Raw genomic sequence first — 15965 nt, 5'->3', positions numbered from 1 at the left:
AATTCTTTATAAAAAAGAAAGTTCTTTAAAATAAATAAATAAATAAATCCCCTAGCACCCGAATAGCCCCACCACCATAATAACCCAAACCTTCCCCACCGCCACCCGCCGCCCAAACCTATGGCCACCACTCCACCATTTTTTAAATATGATATCCCCACCGAGGTGATGCACCCACCCCAAAACCATTAATAATAAAAAATCCCAACCCACCTAGCCACTTTCAACCCCCAACCATACTCACCTCGAGCTGACACCCCAAATCCACACCCAACCTCACAAATCCAATCTGCCCCTAGCCGTAGCCATCCCAACAAATTATCCGAACGCCAAAACCCCAAGGCGTAGGAACTTCTCTTATCTTCTCCAACTGGGTTTGATTTGATTTTATGCTTGTCATTTTCACATATTCTCTGTACAGCCATAAGGGTTATGTGATTGGAGTTTATAAACAGTAAACTCAAATTGAAGAACTCTATTTTGTTTTTTACTTTTTTACCATGGCGGAGGAGAAATCAGGGTGGCAAGATGGGGAGGGAATGGTAAGCATGGTTGGGGGTGGTTGTTGGCGATGAGGAAGGGTTGGGTTGTGGTGGTGGGGGATATTTTTTCCCACTTTTCTAATTTATTTTATTATTAAAATGTTTTTAAAATGTTTTAAAATGTTGAGAATTTTTAATAGTTAAAATTACTAAAATACTCATGCCACGTCGGCAAATTAATGATTTTATTGACCAAACTAACGGAATGAGGTAACGGGGGACGCAAAAATAAAGCACAAGGGGCATATTGACTTAGTTTGAAGTATATGGGGCAAAGTGAGATTTTTGATGAAGCACAGGGGGCATATCAATAATTAAGCCTTTAATAAATTCCGCACTTAGTTGCCAACTAAGGGAATTGTCAATTTCTCCTCTTAAATTTCCGACTTTTAGCTAAATTCTGAGTTATTTTCCCTCATCCAAACGGAGGGTTTAGTTTTCATTTTTTTTTGTCCTCCTTTCTCATTCATCAATTTTACATCACTACATACACATTCTAACTTCTTGTAAGTGGGTTCTGGTGTGAAGTTTGAACGTCTTGATTAGGGGTGCAAGTTGGATTGGAAAAATTTGATTCTTGCTCGTTCGGATTTGAAAATGTCCAATTTTGGCATGTCCAAATCAAATATGACATTTGAAAGTTATGAAATATGAAATATTTTGGAATTTAAAGCTTAGACTACAATAATGGCTAATTTCATGTCGATGATCATTGTTAGTCTTGAGGGTGGGTAAGGAGGGCGACGGCCATGGGCCTCGCATTTGTAAGGCCCCAAATATATATGTACCAAATTGAAGAATATGATGATTAGAAAGGAGAATAATTTCAATAGTTTGGCATTTGGAAGCTCCAAATGTAATTACAAGTGTTTCTGAAGAGCTCAAATGAAAATTTATGAAAATTATGTAATATACGAACATCAATTGCATGTATTTAAGTATTTAATTGCCACAAAGTATTTAATTGCTAAAAGTAGCAATCAATGAGAGAAAGCCAATAGGACTAGAAATTCTTTTATTTATCCAAAATTTTTTGTTAGTAGATTATTTAGCAAGGAAATATGAAAGAGAGCAAATTATTTGTATCCTCATTTTTGTTAGTATTTAAATTCTTGTTTATTTCTAGATTGGGGTAGCGATTATATGGCCAATTATGGAGCCATGTTTGGTTAACCAAAATGTATTTAATTGCATTTTTTTCCTTGTTAGTTTATTATATTCAAGAGAATGAAAGAAAAAGGGACCTCATTTTCATTTCTAGCCTAGAGTCACCCAAAAGCCAGGGCCAACCCTAATATGATGTAATGGCCAAATAGACGTTATTTCACCAACATCTAAGTACTATTATATATCTTAATTAAAAAAAGAAAAGAAAAAGTACTATTATATATAATAGGTTTTTGAACTTTTGACACAAATTTTCAATTTTGAGCGGATTTCAACCTTTAAATGGTTGGGCCAATTTACAGTTTTGAACAACTTTATGAAATTTTCGAACAAAATTCTGAAATATTCTAAAATTTTCAAGTTTTATGAATTAAAATGGATGTTGAAATTTCAAAATTGTTTGGAATAAAATTGGAATTTTTTTTTATCAAAAATTATTTTTGGATTGAAATTGGAACCCATAATTCTGATCCAATTCACCCAAAAATAGCCAAAGAGACCCAAAAAAAACAATAAAATTGAGAAAAATTAATTTTTGTTGTAAAACGACAAAGGAAAAATTGTTAAATATGATTTTAGCTTGCTTATATATATATATATACACACACACACACACAAAGCTTCCATTGAGGGATCCCTCAAATAAGCTTATTTGAAGGACATCCCTTGTAGGATCCATTCCGGATTGTATTTCACTAATCAAAACCGTCTATTTTGTAGATACACATTCAAAGATCATCTCTAAAAAAAATCACTTGAATCCGATATCATTTGACCATTCAATTGAGTTATTGAAATTTTAGTATTTTCTTGAAGAACCGTGTTCATTGATTTTGAATGATACAATTGGATGTCGAAACGGTTTTCGATTTGTCTAATTTTTTGTAAGGATAATCTATGAATGAAGACCTAAAAAATAGATGATTTGGATTATTAGAAATAAAACTGTAGGGTACTCTAAAGGGTGTCCCTCAAATAAAATTATTTGAAGGATTCCTCAATATGAGGGGACTATATATACAGAGAGCTTCCATTGAGGGATCTCTCAAATAACCTTATTTGAGGGACACCCCTTATAGGGCCCACTCCGGATTGTATTTCACTAATCTCAAACCGTCTATTTTGTAGATACACATTCAAAGATCATCTCTACAAAAAATCACTTGAATCTGATATCATTTGACCATTTAATTGAGTCATTGAAATTTTAGACTTTCTTGAAGTATCGTGTTCATTGATTTTCTAGGACCCAATTAGATGCCGAAACGGTTTCCGATTTGTCTAATTTTTTGTAAGGATAATCTATGAATGAAGACTTAAAAAATAGATGGTTTGGATTATTGGAAAAAAAATTATAGTAGACTTAATGGCGTCCTCAAATAAAATTATTTGAGGATCCTCAATAGAAGAGGGCTATATATATATATATATATATATATATATATTTATTTATTTAAAACAAAATGGTTTTTAGACGGGGCTTAACGCGTTCCTTCCTATCTCACTCCAACACCTGACATCCGTCCTCCAAATAATTTCTCCACCCCCAACCCAATGGCCCCTTATTAGTGTCCGACTATCTGAGATTCTTGAAATAATGTGATTTGGTCTCTCCCACCTTTCCTCAATTTCGATCTCTTTCCAGTTTCTTCCGATTTATTGGCTTTCCAACCTCTCTTTATATCCATGGAAAATCATAACGCCAAATTGAGCTCTGGCGGTGGACTCAAACCCAACAACAATAACAGCATCAACGAACAAGAACAAAACCCCAATTTGAATCAATGCGAAGAACAAGAACAAGAAGTAACTACTGAGTCCTCGCAATTGGTGGACCCTCCCTCACCTCCTGTTCCGCAGTCTTCAAGAACTCCCTTTACTAATCTCAGTCAGGTCGATGCTGACCTAGCCCTTGCTCGAACCCTCCAAGAACAGGTCCTCAAACTCCGTCTTTGCCGTTCAATTTCGTTTCTTTATCTCTTCCGTAATGTGTCTCTTAATTTTTCTTTCGATATTGCTTTGTTTGTTGAATATATGAGCTAGTCTGAAAATTGAAACATGATAGAATCTGAATTCTTTGTTCTGTTTTTTTTACCCCTTTGTTTTTCATCTTTTATGGGCTTGAGCAAAGGATTCATATTCCACTTATTTGTGATGGTTTCCTTAGCAACCGAAGTTGGACTAAAGAATTTCATCTCGCGCTAGTTGTTTGATAGCTTTCTTTTATTTCTCTTTAAATCCTCTTTTCGTTCCCTCAGCGACCTATGGAATGTTTCAGTTAAATTTCATTATAAATTTTGATCTTGTTATGTGATATTCAGAAGTTAAATACAGCCTAAGATATAATTTCCAGTTTTTGTATCATCCTTGTCTTCTCACGTTTTGCAGCTACCATTGGAGGGCTGTGGTTTCATCTTATGATGGTGCCATTGTTTAAATTTTAGGCTGTGCTTGGTATGTGTACTGTTATAGCCACAGTTCTGCACCTTCTTATCAAATAACTGAGGTCTGCCCAATAGAATATTACATACTTTTCTAGGCAGTTCATTATGTTGTACAGTGTCAATTAATTCTTTAATATAGTAGGCCACCAACAACGCTCAATTTCCTAAAGCTCGCAGGCTAGTTTTTTACTCCATCACCCACTTCGGGTCCTGTTATCCCAAATTCTCGACCCACATCACCATGAACCCAAGTACCACCTATGGATAGCTCTCTACTGAAAGAGTGGTGTCCAGGCTTGGAACACAGATGGCAATCGTCTTAATGGCCCTTGCCATCGGTTACCATGGAGGCTTTGATGTTGGTAACGTCATGGGGGGGCAGTGAGAAGCGAAGGGGTTGAGAGGATGACGGTGTATGATGATGAAAAGATAGGTGGGATTAGAGAAGAGGGTTGGGTAAAGGAAAATATAGATGGGTTTGTGGTGGTTAGTGACACAGCTACAGAATTGCAGCTTCACTTTTGATCTCTTTGAAGTTAAGATCCACTTCTTTCACGTCTCGTTTCACCATAGTCCATGTGAAACCCTCCTGTTGTTTTTTTGGTCTGGTAAAGTTAAATTTCTTTTTCTCATGGGGAAATTGGGAATCAAGTGGTTCCAAATGAAACCCTCTTGTTGATTTCCTTTCCTTTTCATTGAATAGTTTTATTACTATTTTCTCTGTGTGAGTTCAATTGAAAAGTTTCATTATGTCTGCCCTTTCCTCCCTACTCGATCCCATCAAAGGCCACACACATTTCCTCTTGCACAGACTCAAATGGCTTCGCCTTTAGCAATACTTGATAATCCAGTGGTGCTATCAGTAGATTTTACTTTCCTTTTAGACTAGTGCCCAAAATCTTGTGTTCATGACACTGTATTTTGAGGACCATGATTTTCTTGGGGTTGGACTAGTAGTTGGATTTTAGATAGACATGGTGATGTGGTGAGGTTGTCTGTGGACAGATAAGGTGGTGTGCTCCGGTGGTGGAGGCCCGGAGTTGTTGACAGGAGGTTGAAAAGCTAAAGAAGAGTTCGAAGAACTCCTGATACGGCAACTACCGGAGAGGCAAGTTAGTTGGTTGGTTGAAATGCTTCTCTCGAGGGTGTGGTCCCCCAAGAAAGAATGTGGACATTTGTCTCTAACTAGAAAAGTAAATGCTTGAGCTTGAGTCTAAGGCCCACCATTCCTTTCAAACTATTGAAAAAGGCACTACATGGGGGCTCTGAATGTTTTAGGGAGTTAAAAATGCTACTAAGGGTGGTTTTGGAATTTTAACATAAAACTGAAGGATGGAGTGCAGAAGTACAAAGGGGAGTGCTAAAATCGCTTCCCTTGATCATTACATTGAACTGCATCTTTCAAAATGATGGTCCTCTGCCAATTATCCTCTTTGTATTCCTTTTATAAGCGAGAAGAGGACGGAAGGCCTTACGTGTTGTTGCTCATCACTATTTTGTATTCCCTTTTTCCGCCTTAGATACTCTAGGTTCTTGCCTAGGGACTGAAGATGAATAATCCATGTTTACATTTTTGCCTCATCCTATCATGTTTTTTCTAATCATAAAAGCCAATTAATTTTTATTTTATTTTTAAGGAACTGGCCTTTTTTAACTACTCATTGATTGCCTTATTATCGCTTTGGCAATCTTGAGTCAAAGCTTCAACTCTCAATGATAGTTTTGCATTTGTAACGATTATAATTTGTTTATACCATGACTGACCAAGCCACTAGAGGCAATGTCAAGCGTCCTACATCGGAATATTACAAAAAGTGAAGATTTCCCCTCACCAATATAAGGAGACCACTCTCCACTTAGAAGGGGTCCCTAGGTCCTTGCTCCTTCTCTCTTTTCCCCTTTATCTTTGGGCCATACTCCTTGTACAATGTAAACAACCATTATTGTAATGAGAACATCATTCTCCGTCGATGTAGCCCATTCATTAGGGTGACCCACGTACATCTGTCTTCTGCATGCTTGCTTACTTTCCTTATGTCATCTGTAATTGCCTACCGAAGGCTTGCATGAACTTGCTGATGACACTTGCCTTCCGAAGGCACATACCCCTGCTTCGCCTTCGCACATCATCCATCACACCCCACACTTCTAAGTTGGGTCCAACATTTTTGGGCATCAACATAATTGAATATATAAAAAGAATTTGGAAGGAAAGTGAGGAGGATATGTTGTTCAGATACCAATATTGATGCAAGACACACAAGGTGGGTGTTGCTTTGGGACGTGGTGGGCTTTAGATGGTAGAAATTTTTGTGATGAAAAGAGGATATATGATGGTTGCTGTAGATTTAGAGCAAGTAGAGGGATAGAGAACAACGTACAAAGAGAAAGAGAGGCAATACCATTGGCACCAAGCCTACAACAAAACCTAATTGTCATTTATTCAAATTTCCTTTTGGCTTACAAGGAATAGCCTTGTTTATAGGCTTCAAATAGAACATTTAATGACTTAGATATTTTTTGGCAAAACACTCATTAATTCTGTAAAAGACTTAATTAAATAGTACATAAAACTAAAAAGACATTGTATTTTGCTAGGAGCCAAATAAATACTCATAATAAAGCTTAATATTAACTCTTAGATTGGTGTTTGACCTATTTGTTTATTTTTCTATTGACTGACCCTTAAACTACTATCGACATTTCATTTTAAACCAAAAAGATCTCATTGTTAGATTTGGGCCAGTGGGCTCAGTCTTGGGCTTCCAAAGAAGGATATTTCTTTTCTAACCAAGCTATAGCCTCTGCTTCAGTCAATCTTAATGTGAATGCTGTTCACTGTCAATCTTTATTTATAAGTGGTCTAGGTTGTTTGTGGAGAGGTTTTGTTTGATCTTGTTTTGCATGTGATTTAATTGGATATTGAGTAGGAAAGGGCATACATGATGCTACGAATGAACAATGAAGATAGTGATTATGGAAGTTGGGAAGCTGGAAGTTATGTGCATGAGGATGAGGATGATTTTAATGATTTTCATGACGATACTGATGATAACGATGATGAGGAGCAATATGATGGAACTGAGGTTGACAATGATGAAGATGCATTTGATGTGCATGCTCATGATGATGCTGGAGAGGATGATAACCCCAGAGTTGAATATGACCCGGCTGTTTTTTCAAGTGATGAGGCCTATGCAAGAGCCCTGCAGGATGCTGAAGATAGAGAGATGGCCGCTAGACTGATGGCTCTTGCTGGGATTAATGACCGTGAGTGCTTGTGACTCTATTAGAATTGTAATACTCTTTTTATATTATCGCTTTTGAAGTCCTTGAAATTATGTAATACTTTTGTTTCGGGTATATATCTTGTTGTGTTCGCAGGCGAAGTTGAGCACACAGAGGAACATGGAGGTAACTCTCAGGTATTAATTTGTAGCTTGTATGCTGAGATTAGTTTGATGATTGAGACTCTTCTAGAAGATAGTAGCAGTTCTCTGTTTTGTCTATGATCAAGATGTTTCTCATCTACTGTTGGTTTGTAGGATACATGGGAGGAGGTTGACCCAGATGAACTTTCATACGAGGTTAGGCGGCTTTAAATTCTAATGCCTTAGGTAGTGCATTTTCTTTTTGGCTTGTTCTGTGACCTTTATATAACTTTATCAGGAGTTAATTGCATTGGGTGAAGTTGTTGGAACTGAGAGCAGAGGGCTTTCGGCTGATACCATTGCCTCATTGCCTTCAGTGAGCTACAAGACAGGAAGTGGTCAGAATGGAAGCAATGAGTCGTAAGCACATATTCTTTAGTTTTATGTGCTTTCTAGAAGTTGTGCATGCATGTTTTCTTTTCTTCAAATTTTGTTACTTCTGTTTCAGGTGTGTTATTTGTCGGTTGGATTACGAGGCTGGTGAGAACTTGACAATACTATCTTGCAAACATTCCTATCATTCTGAGTGCATAAATAATTGGTTGACAATAAACAAGGTATGGTTTTGAAATTATATATTTTCTATTCACTGCCAATTTCAAACATTCGTATAATTCTTAGTGTAATCTGTTCATGTTGTTTACAATTTTCCTTTTTACTTTCCAAAAGAAGTTATTATTCTCTTAATCCTATTCTCTCCCAAATATACTTGGAGGCTTTTTTGTTTCCTTCCATTTTTTAGAATATCAAACATGGTACCTTCCTTCTGTTATCAAGTTTTCCTTGCTCATTTTTTTGTGAATTGCTACCCCTTCAATCTGTAATATGGTTGATGACTCTTATTCATTTTGTTTGGGTCTATGTGACCTGTCCATGTTTTACAAAAAAGTGCTTCTCTTTTTCCCACTGATTATCTTTCTATGTCTGTGTATGTCTTAATCAAAACTTTACACATTTATGTATTTGTGTTGGCACATATGTATGGTTTCGGCCCCATGTAATGTTCCTTGCTGGGTGAGATCAATTGGAAATTACATCTCTCAGGTTTAGATGGACCAAATATGTATTTTAACTATTGCATAGTTTTTCCTGTGTGTCAAAGTCACTTAATAAAAATGAAAATTATTCTACAAAATCACTGTCAAATAAAAGCTATGCATGGATGCGTATCTTTGGATCTGAAATTCTATGACAGTTGGTAACAGTTGTAGCTATTTGTTTCAAATCCTTTGTGGCTGGTTTTAACATATAAGTGTTGTTAGAAGTCTCCCAAGTGTAGAATTTGGGGCCTTAAATTCAGTTTATGTTTGGATTGGATTTGAAATCTGATCCTTGAGTCAAATATTCTGAATCATGATATTGAAGCACCCCTCTTGATCTATTTCCAGCCAAGCTGATGGAGTTTCCTTCCGCCTTTATATTTGTTTTAGGGTCAAAGTATATAACTCCTCCTGTCCCCTCACACACCAACCCCCGCTGCCCCCCCTCCCACCACTGCCCAACTGCCCAACTGCCATCACCCAAACGCCCAACCACAACCAAGCACTGAGCCCCACCCACACTTCCATCTGCATCTCCATTACCAATTCAACAAAACCAAAAATCAAATCCATCAGAACCCCCCCTTCTTGGACTGGCATCAGAAACCCATTAAAACTATGTGATGCAGGACGCGTAGGGCCTAAATTTATTAGTTTCCTAATGTATTTGTTAGTTTCCTAGATACTCTAGTTTTCCAAATTCTAGTAGGATTTCTACTTTTCCAGATTTCCAGATTTCTAGTTTTAAGTTTCCTATTTTATTTGGGTTATGATTTCTGTTTAAGCAAGGGATTTTTATCCTATTATGTCTAGGTTTTAGTTTGCTATAAATACCCCCATGTAGTTCTTTAAAATTCAGATTTGGATATTGAGTAAACCGTCTCTTAAAACTATGTGATTTCTGTCCTTCTCAATTCTCTTATTTCGGTCCTTTCTTTCGTCCCTTCAATCTATATTTTCGTCTCCTCGACCTCCGATATTCTTCTTGTTCTACTGTTCTACCATTTCTTTCGTCTTTTCGATCTATATTTTCGTCTCCTCAATCTCTTATATTCTTCTATGTTCTATTGTTTGAATGCATAATCTAATACCTACGGGCTGTACTACATCACTATGCCATTAAGATGATTTGAAAATCCCAAAAAATAAAATCCAAACAAAAAACTTAAGGAAAAAAGGCCAAAAGGGTATGGAACCATCCCAATCATGGGGCCTCGTTTTTCTTCTATGAGTTTGCAAACAACCTGAAGAAGACTTATGAAAGGGAAAGGATCAAAAGAAGAGAAAATAAAAGCTGAGTTATAGACCTGATAATGAATCAGCAAAAGAAAACGAGAAGAAAGGAAAATGGAAGCAGTGATGGGATTGACGAGGATAATGCCTCCCAGGCAAACCGAGACAGCTCAAATACACTGAGATGGGTCTCAGCACTGCTCTCCCTTTAATATCCAAAATGACAGGTGGCTTAATAGATGTAGCTTGTAATATATGTTGGGATGCATATCTAAATGAGCCAATTTGAAATAGGCCCTCACAGGGTTGTGGAATTTGTTTATACTTAAGTTATGCTTTTAATATGTTCTCCCTCTTGCTCCAAAAACACTACTTAGTATTGCAGTCAGAAAGTTTTCTACTACAGTTTAGGAATCTCCAGCTCTCCTTCCTCTCCTCATTAAAGAAAAAAGTTGGGCAAAGGGGCTGTCAAAAAGTAAACATGCTTCAACATGTTCTTCACAATGTTTGATTTTCTGTGAGCCAAGGCTGGAGAAAATATGGTAGCAGTCTGCATGAACAGCCAATTTTATTTATTGTTTTCTGATATGTAAGACTTATTTGGGACAATTTATATGGTTTCCGGTGCTTGAAATCCATCCTGTTTGTCAGGTTATTTTTCACATACTCTATCATTAAAGCTTAAACCAGTTACAATGTTTGGTTATAGTTAAAATTGCCATAGTTGTAGTTGAAATTTGCGATAGTTGAGAATTGGAATATGAACAGTTTTTCCATTCCAAATTGATTTTGTTTTAGTTGATCCAAATTGATTTTGTTTTAGTTGAGGCAGTGGTGATTTCTTATTATTGTGGTGTTGAAATTGTGGTTTCATGTGTGCTTGTGGAATAGAGGTACTTTTCATTTTTGGAGAAGTATTGTATGTTACTGATTTAGCCTGAAAGCTACTACATTATGCCTTGCACTGTTACTGCAGGTCTGCCCTGTTTGCAGTGCTGAAGTCTCCACCTCGGGAAACAGCTAGCAGAATCTGTGGACCATCTTTTCTGGCAAATCAAAAGACTATTTGTACAAGTTGTTGCACAAGAAGGGCTAGAGCCCTTGTTGGTTATTCATATTGCGTCTCTTTCACTTGCGAAAACTGTACTATCCGACCATTCAAATTAGATTTACAATGCTTGTATTATATGACATTTCTGGTTATTCAATTGAGAAACACGGTGGCAGGTTTTGCTTAATTGTAAGTTTTCTGGATTACCCTAATGATACAAAAGGCTGGTAAATTAAGTTTCTCCGTATTTTGCCTTTTCACAGAACTTTGCAGGAACTTGAGTAAATTTATTATGCAGGCGACTAGGTTATAGCATGCCAAGCCAACCCCTCAGCAGCTCATAATTATGTATGGTCAGTTGCTAATACAGAAGACGCTCGTGTGTCAGTCTTCCAAGGAAGATGAAAAATTACGTATTATATATAACAATATATAACGCATGTGTAAAGTAAGATGCAAAATATGGGTCAAATGGACAAAATGGGTCACTTTGACTTTTAGGGTGCAATGTGAGATTTGACCATGCTTTCAGAGAGGCACTGTAGCAATTAAGCCTTATTATAATTTACTATTTATGTGATCATGGGAAATGAAATAAAGTGATATCTCCCGGTTATTTTCCAAGCATTACCAAACATGAGAAATGAATATTCCGTTTCCCATCTTTTGGAAAATGACATGGGAAGTGATTTTCGCTCAAACCCATTCTTTGGAGAATGACATGGGAAATGATTTTCCCTCAAATCCATTCCGTGAACCAAATGTGGTCATAGGGTTTGCTTTGTTTGCCCGCGGGTGTTAAAAAAGACTATGGGATTGTTTTTGGTAGTTGATACTTTCTAACGATAGATACAAGTAAATTAGCTTGTTTTCTAATTTTACTCATTAGAAAATAAAGGTAATGATATTGTCAAATTCATTGTAACACATGTTAGAAATTTTTAAATATAATTTATAGGAAAACATGTTTTGTTTTAACAAGTTTTCTAATATGTTACCTAAATGTTGGTAGGTTCAGTTAGACAAGGTACTATGGCTGCGTCCTCACAGCCGAGTTCAATTCTTTGTTCCTCGATTAGCTTATTTAAGTTACCGGATTTATAGCTTCCCTCATTTTCGATAAGTAAATAGATAAGACAGAAGTGAAGAATGTGTAAAATAAAAAATCATTTTGACATTGCTGTTAGATATCCCCCTCCCTCTTTGCAATTTTTTTGTCGTCGAAATCTCCCTCTTGCCTTATCCCTTCTTTCTTCCTCGTTTCTCCCATGCATTTAGCAAAAATCCACACAAAAATATTAGGCATCGTAGCATCAGAATATTCTGTCGCGTATGTTGTGAGCCGTTGAGGGTAGTTGAGCGTCGCTAAGGCACAACAGCGCACTCTAATTTCTCGACATTACAAGGCAACTGGCACAATAGTCGATTTAGAAATGGCATTGCCAAGAATCTCAAAAACTCATCCTAATCTCTGGAAATCAACGAAGCCGATCGACCCAAATGCGCTTCTTTCACTAGTCCTCACCAAGAACCTTACAGCCTCGTCAAATACACCAAGACCCATTTGCACCAGAACCCATACTGGCCCTTCTCTTCCTTCACACCTCACCGGCGTCATCAATGGTTTCATTTCCATCTTCACCAAGCAACCCTTTTCCCCAGATAACCCAGAGTTGAAGAACCTTGCTTCAAGACTCACCACCAAAGTAGTAGAAAGTGTGCTAGATGGCCTGAAGAGTTGGAAAATAGCTCACGTGTTCTTTACCTGGGCACCAACCCAATCTGGGTACAAGCACAATTGCTATACTTACAATGCCATGGCCTCTCATCTATCACGCGCTCGACAAAATGTTCCATTGAGAGCCATGGCTATGGAAATTGTGAATTCGAATTGTTCTCTGACTCCTGGAGCTTTGGGTTTCTTTATAAGATGTTTAGGTAGTGTAGAGTTGGTTCAAGAAGCTAACTTTTTGTTTGATCAAGTTAAAGTGAAGGGTCTTTGTGTTCCAAATAGTTATAGCTATAATTGTTTGTTGGAGGCTGTATCTAAATCTAAGTCAAGTTCAATTGAATTGCTTGAAATGAGATTGCAAGAAATGCGAGATTCTGAGTGGGAATTCAGTAAGTACACGCTGACTCCAGCGTTGCAGGTTTATTGCAATACAGGGAAGTTTGAAAAGGCTTTAAATGTTTTCAATGAAATGTATGAGAAGGGGTGGGTTGATGCCCATGTCATGTCTATCTTGGTGTTGTCCTTTAGCAAGTGGGGTGAGGTGGATAAAGCTTTTGATTTGATTGCAAGAATGGAAGATCGCAATATTGGATTGAATGAGAAGACATTTCATGTTTTGATTCATGGGTTTGTGAGGCAGTCCAGAGTGGATAAGGCCCTCCAGTTGTTTGATAAAATGCGGAAGTCAGGTTTCACAGTTGATATTTCTCTTTACGATGTACTGATTGGAGGACTCATTAAGAATAAGGAGCTTGAAAAAGCCTTGTCTATGTATTCGGAAATGAAGGAGTCGGGAATCCATTCTGATGTTGGGATACTTACAAAGCTCATACCATTTTTTTCTGATGAAGGGGAAACAATCCGAGTACTTGAGGAAATCCAGGAAGATTTAGATGAAGAGGATATGTGTTTGCTTTACACTTCTGTGTTGAATGGTCTTGTTGATAACGGCTCCATTGACAAAGCTCATCGACTTCTTCAGGCAATGATGGAAAATGAATCTGATGCTGATGTTGAGGCAGATAAGCTCCTTGTAGTTAAGAAAAGGGTTCATCCTGTCACAACTAATTTTCAAATTGTCATTGATGGTCTGCTGAAGTTTGGTAAGTTGGAGAAGGCCTTAAGCCTTTTCAAAGAAATGATTCAGATTGGCTGTAAACCAAATGTGTCAATGTATAACAATTTGATTGATGCACTGTGCAATTCAAATAGATTGGGGGAAAGTTATAAGCTTTTGAGAGAGATGGAGCAAGCAGGACTTGAACCAACACATTTTACCCATAACTCTATATTTGGGTGCCTATGTAGAAGACAGGATGTTGTAGAAGCCCTTAACCTAATGAAGGAGATGCGTGTTTGTGGACATGAACCATGGATAAGATATTCCACCTTACTTGTAAAGCAGCTGTGCGGACATGGAAATGCAGTGGAAGCTTGTAAGTTTCTTGATAACATGGTTCAAGAAGGTTTTCGCCCTGATATAGTCGCCTATTCTACGGCAATAAATGGATTAATCAAAATTCAAGAAGTAGATCGAGCTTTGCAGCTATTCCGTGACATCTGTGCTTGTGGCTATTGTCCTGATGTAGTTTCTCATAACATATTGATAAATGGGCTTTGTAAGGCGAAAAGAGTTTCAGAAGCTGAATATCATTTGAATGACATGGTGATGAAGGGGCTTGTTCCCTCAGTTGTAACCTACAATCTGCTGATAAATGGATGGTGTAAAAATAGTGATGTTGATAAAGCGATGCTTTGCTTCTCCAGGATGTTTGGTGAAGATGGAGAACCAGACACAGAACCGAATGTGATTACTTACACAACATTAATAGATGGGTTGTGCAATGCTGGAAGGGTCGACGATGCTCTTGTGGTTTGGAACAATATGGGAAAGAAGGGATGTGCTCCAAACAGAATTGCTTATATGGCTCTCATTACGGGTCTGTGCAAGTGTGGCAGGCCTGATGAGGCTCTAGTTTATCTTCGTCAGATGGAAGATAAGGAAATGAAACCTGAAATTTTTGTATATGCAGCAGTAATAACTGCTTTTCTCTCTGACCGAGACACTTGAGGTACTCAGGTGATCCATGAATCGCTAGTCTGTATTTGATGGCAATTTTATCGGAACTATCAAAGCATGTTTGAATGAAGGAATTGAAAATTATTAGAATTTTAAAATGACGGAATTTAGATTTCCATCATTTTAATTTTTGGCAATTGAAAATTTCAGTGTTTGGATTTATATATGTCGAATTTTGTAAAGGGCACTATGGAAATTGTAAAATGACACCTATTTTGATGGAAATTAAACTTGGAAATTTCATTCCGAAATTTTCATGATTTTTTTCAAGCATCATTTAATAAATTCAGCGCTTAAGTTACAAAACAAGGGAATTGTCAATTTATCTTAAATTCCCGACTTTTAACTAAATTCCGAGTTATTTTTCCTTATCCAAACGGAAGTGTAGAAATATAACACAGCTCCCACTTCTACTAATGTTGACTTTCTTTATTTTTTTTATTTTTATACGATCTACATAAATGATCACATGAGCTACAAAGTATTAACAATGTAGAATATATATATATATAGCAAAATGCAGAGAATATTTTTATTTATTTATTATTTATCAAATATAAATTTTCATTAGATAAACTTCAACAGTATAATTAAAGACATTAATATTACATCTAAAGTACCAATCTCAATAAGACAACAAACTAATTAAAAACAAAACTAAAACGGACAAAAACTGTACTAAAATTATTAGTCCGCATCACCGTAGTTAATCATAAACTAAAACAAAGCCTACATTACATACCCAGTATAATTGAAACTATGGACTACTACCGTAGTATAGCTGAGGTGGTACTACGGACGAATAGTTTTCTGACACCTCACCGAATATTGACACGTCGACATGTAAGTAAAATGCATTATTAACGTCGTCACCTCATCCTCGAGGTTTTGATAGAAATCAGACGTCATTAAATTTCTTCCGTATTTCTATGAAATTTTATTCTTTGAACTCTGCAAATTCCTTAAAGCCATTTTTCTTCATAGCTTTTTGTGTGGTTTTTAAGTGAACTTGTTGGTCTATTGTTCTTAAAAATCAAGAACAGTATCAAATTGCTTAAAATTTTACGAAGAATTGCAAGTCTGCATCTTCTAGTCGGCGAGGTTCCGGCGTCCTCGCAGTCTTGGCGGAGGCCTTTTCTGATGTGGAAAAAAATTAGACTCATTCACCGCCCCTCCTTAGCCTTTGCATCAACAGTTTCATACAAATCTTGATTATAAATCAACGATTAAACCAGAAAAATAATT

General features: G+C 36.9%; 2 protein-coding genes across 2 annotated transcripts; both read left to right on the top strand.

Moving 5' to 3' along the window:
- The first annotated feature begins 3164 nt into the window (after positions 1-3164).
- On the top strand, positions 3165-11155 carry LOC103341361 (E3 ubiquitin ligase BIG BROTHER-related). The gene is made up of 7 exons (XM_008244873.2): positions 3165-3644; positions 7084-7423; positions 7538-7578; positions 7699-7740; positions 7823-7944; positions 8033-8141; positions 10834-11155. The coding sequence occupies exons 1-7, from the start codon at positions 3396-3398 to the stop codon at positions 10879-10881; spliced, it is 951 nt and encodes a 316-aa protein (XP_008243095.1). The 5' UTR covers positions 3165-3395; the 3' UTR covers positions 10882-11155.
- An 889-nt stretch (positions 11156-12044) lies between these two features.
- LOC103343733 (Tetratricopeptide repeat (TPR)-like superfamily protein) lies at positions 12045-14950 on the top strand. Its single transcript, XM_008247374.2, has one exon. The coding sequence runs from the start codon at positions 12342-12344 to the stop codon at positions 14709-14711; it is 2370 nt and encodes a 789-aa protein (XP_008245596.2). The 5' UTR covers positions 12045-12341; the 3' UTR covers positions 14712-14950.
- Positions 14951-15965: the final 1015 nt, after the last annotated feature.

The sequence above is a fragment of the Prunus mume genome, linkage group LG8 (genome assembly GCF_029339155.1).
Source record: "Prunus mume cultivar Tortuosa linkage group LG8, ASM2933915v1, whole genome shotgun sequence".
Lineage (NCBI taxonomy): Eukaryota > Viridiplantae > Streptophyta > Magnoliopsida > Rosales > Rosaceae > Prunus > Prunus mume.
This window is presented reverse-complemented; position numbering and strand designations above follow the sequence as displayed.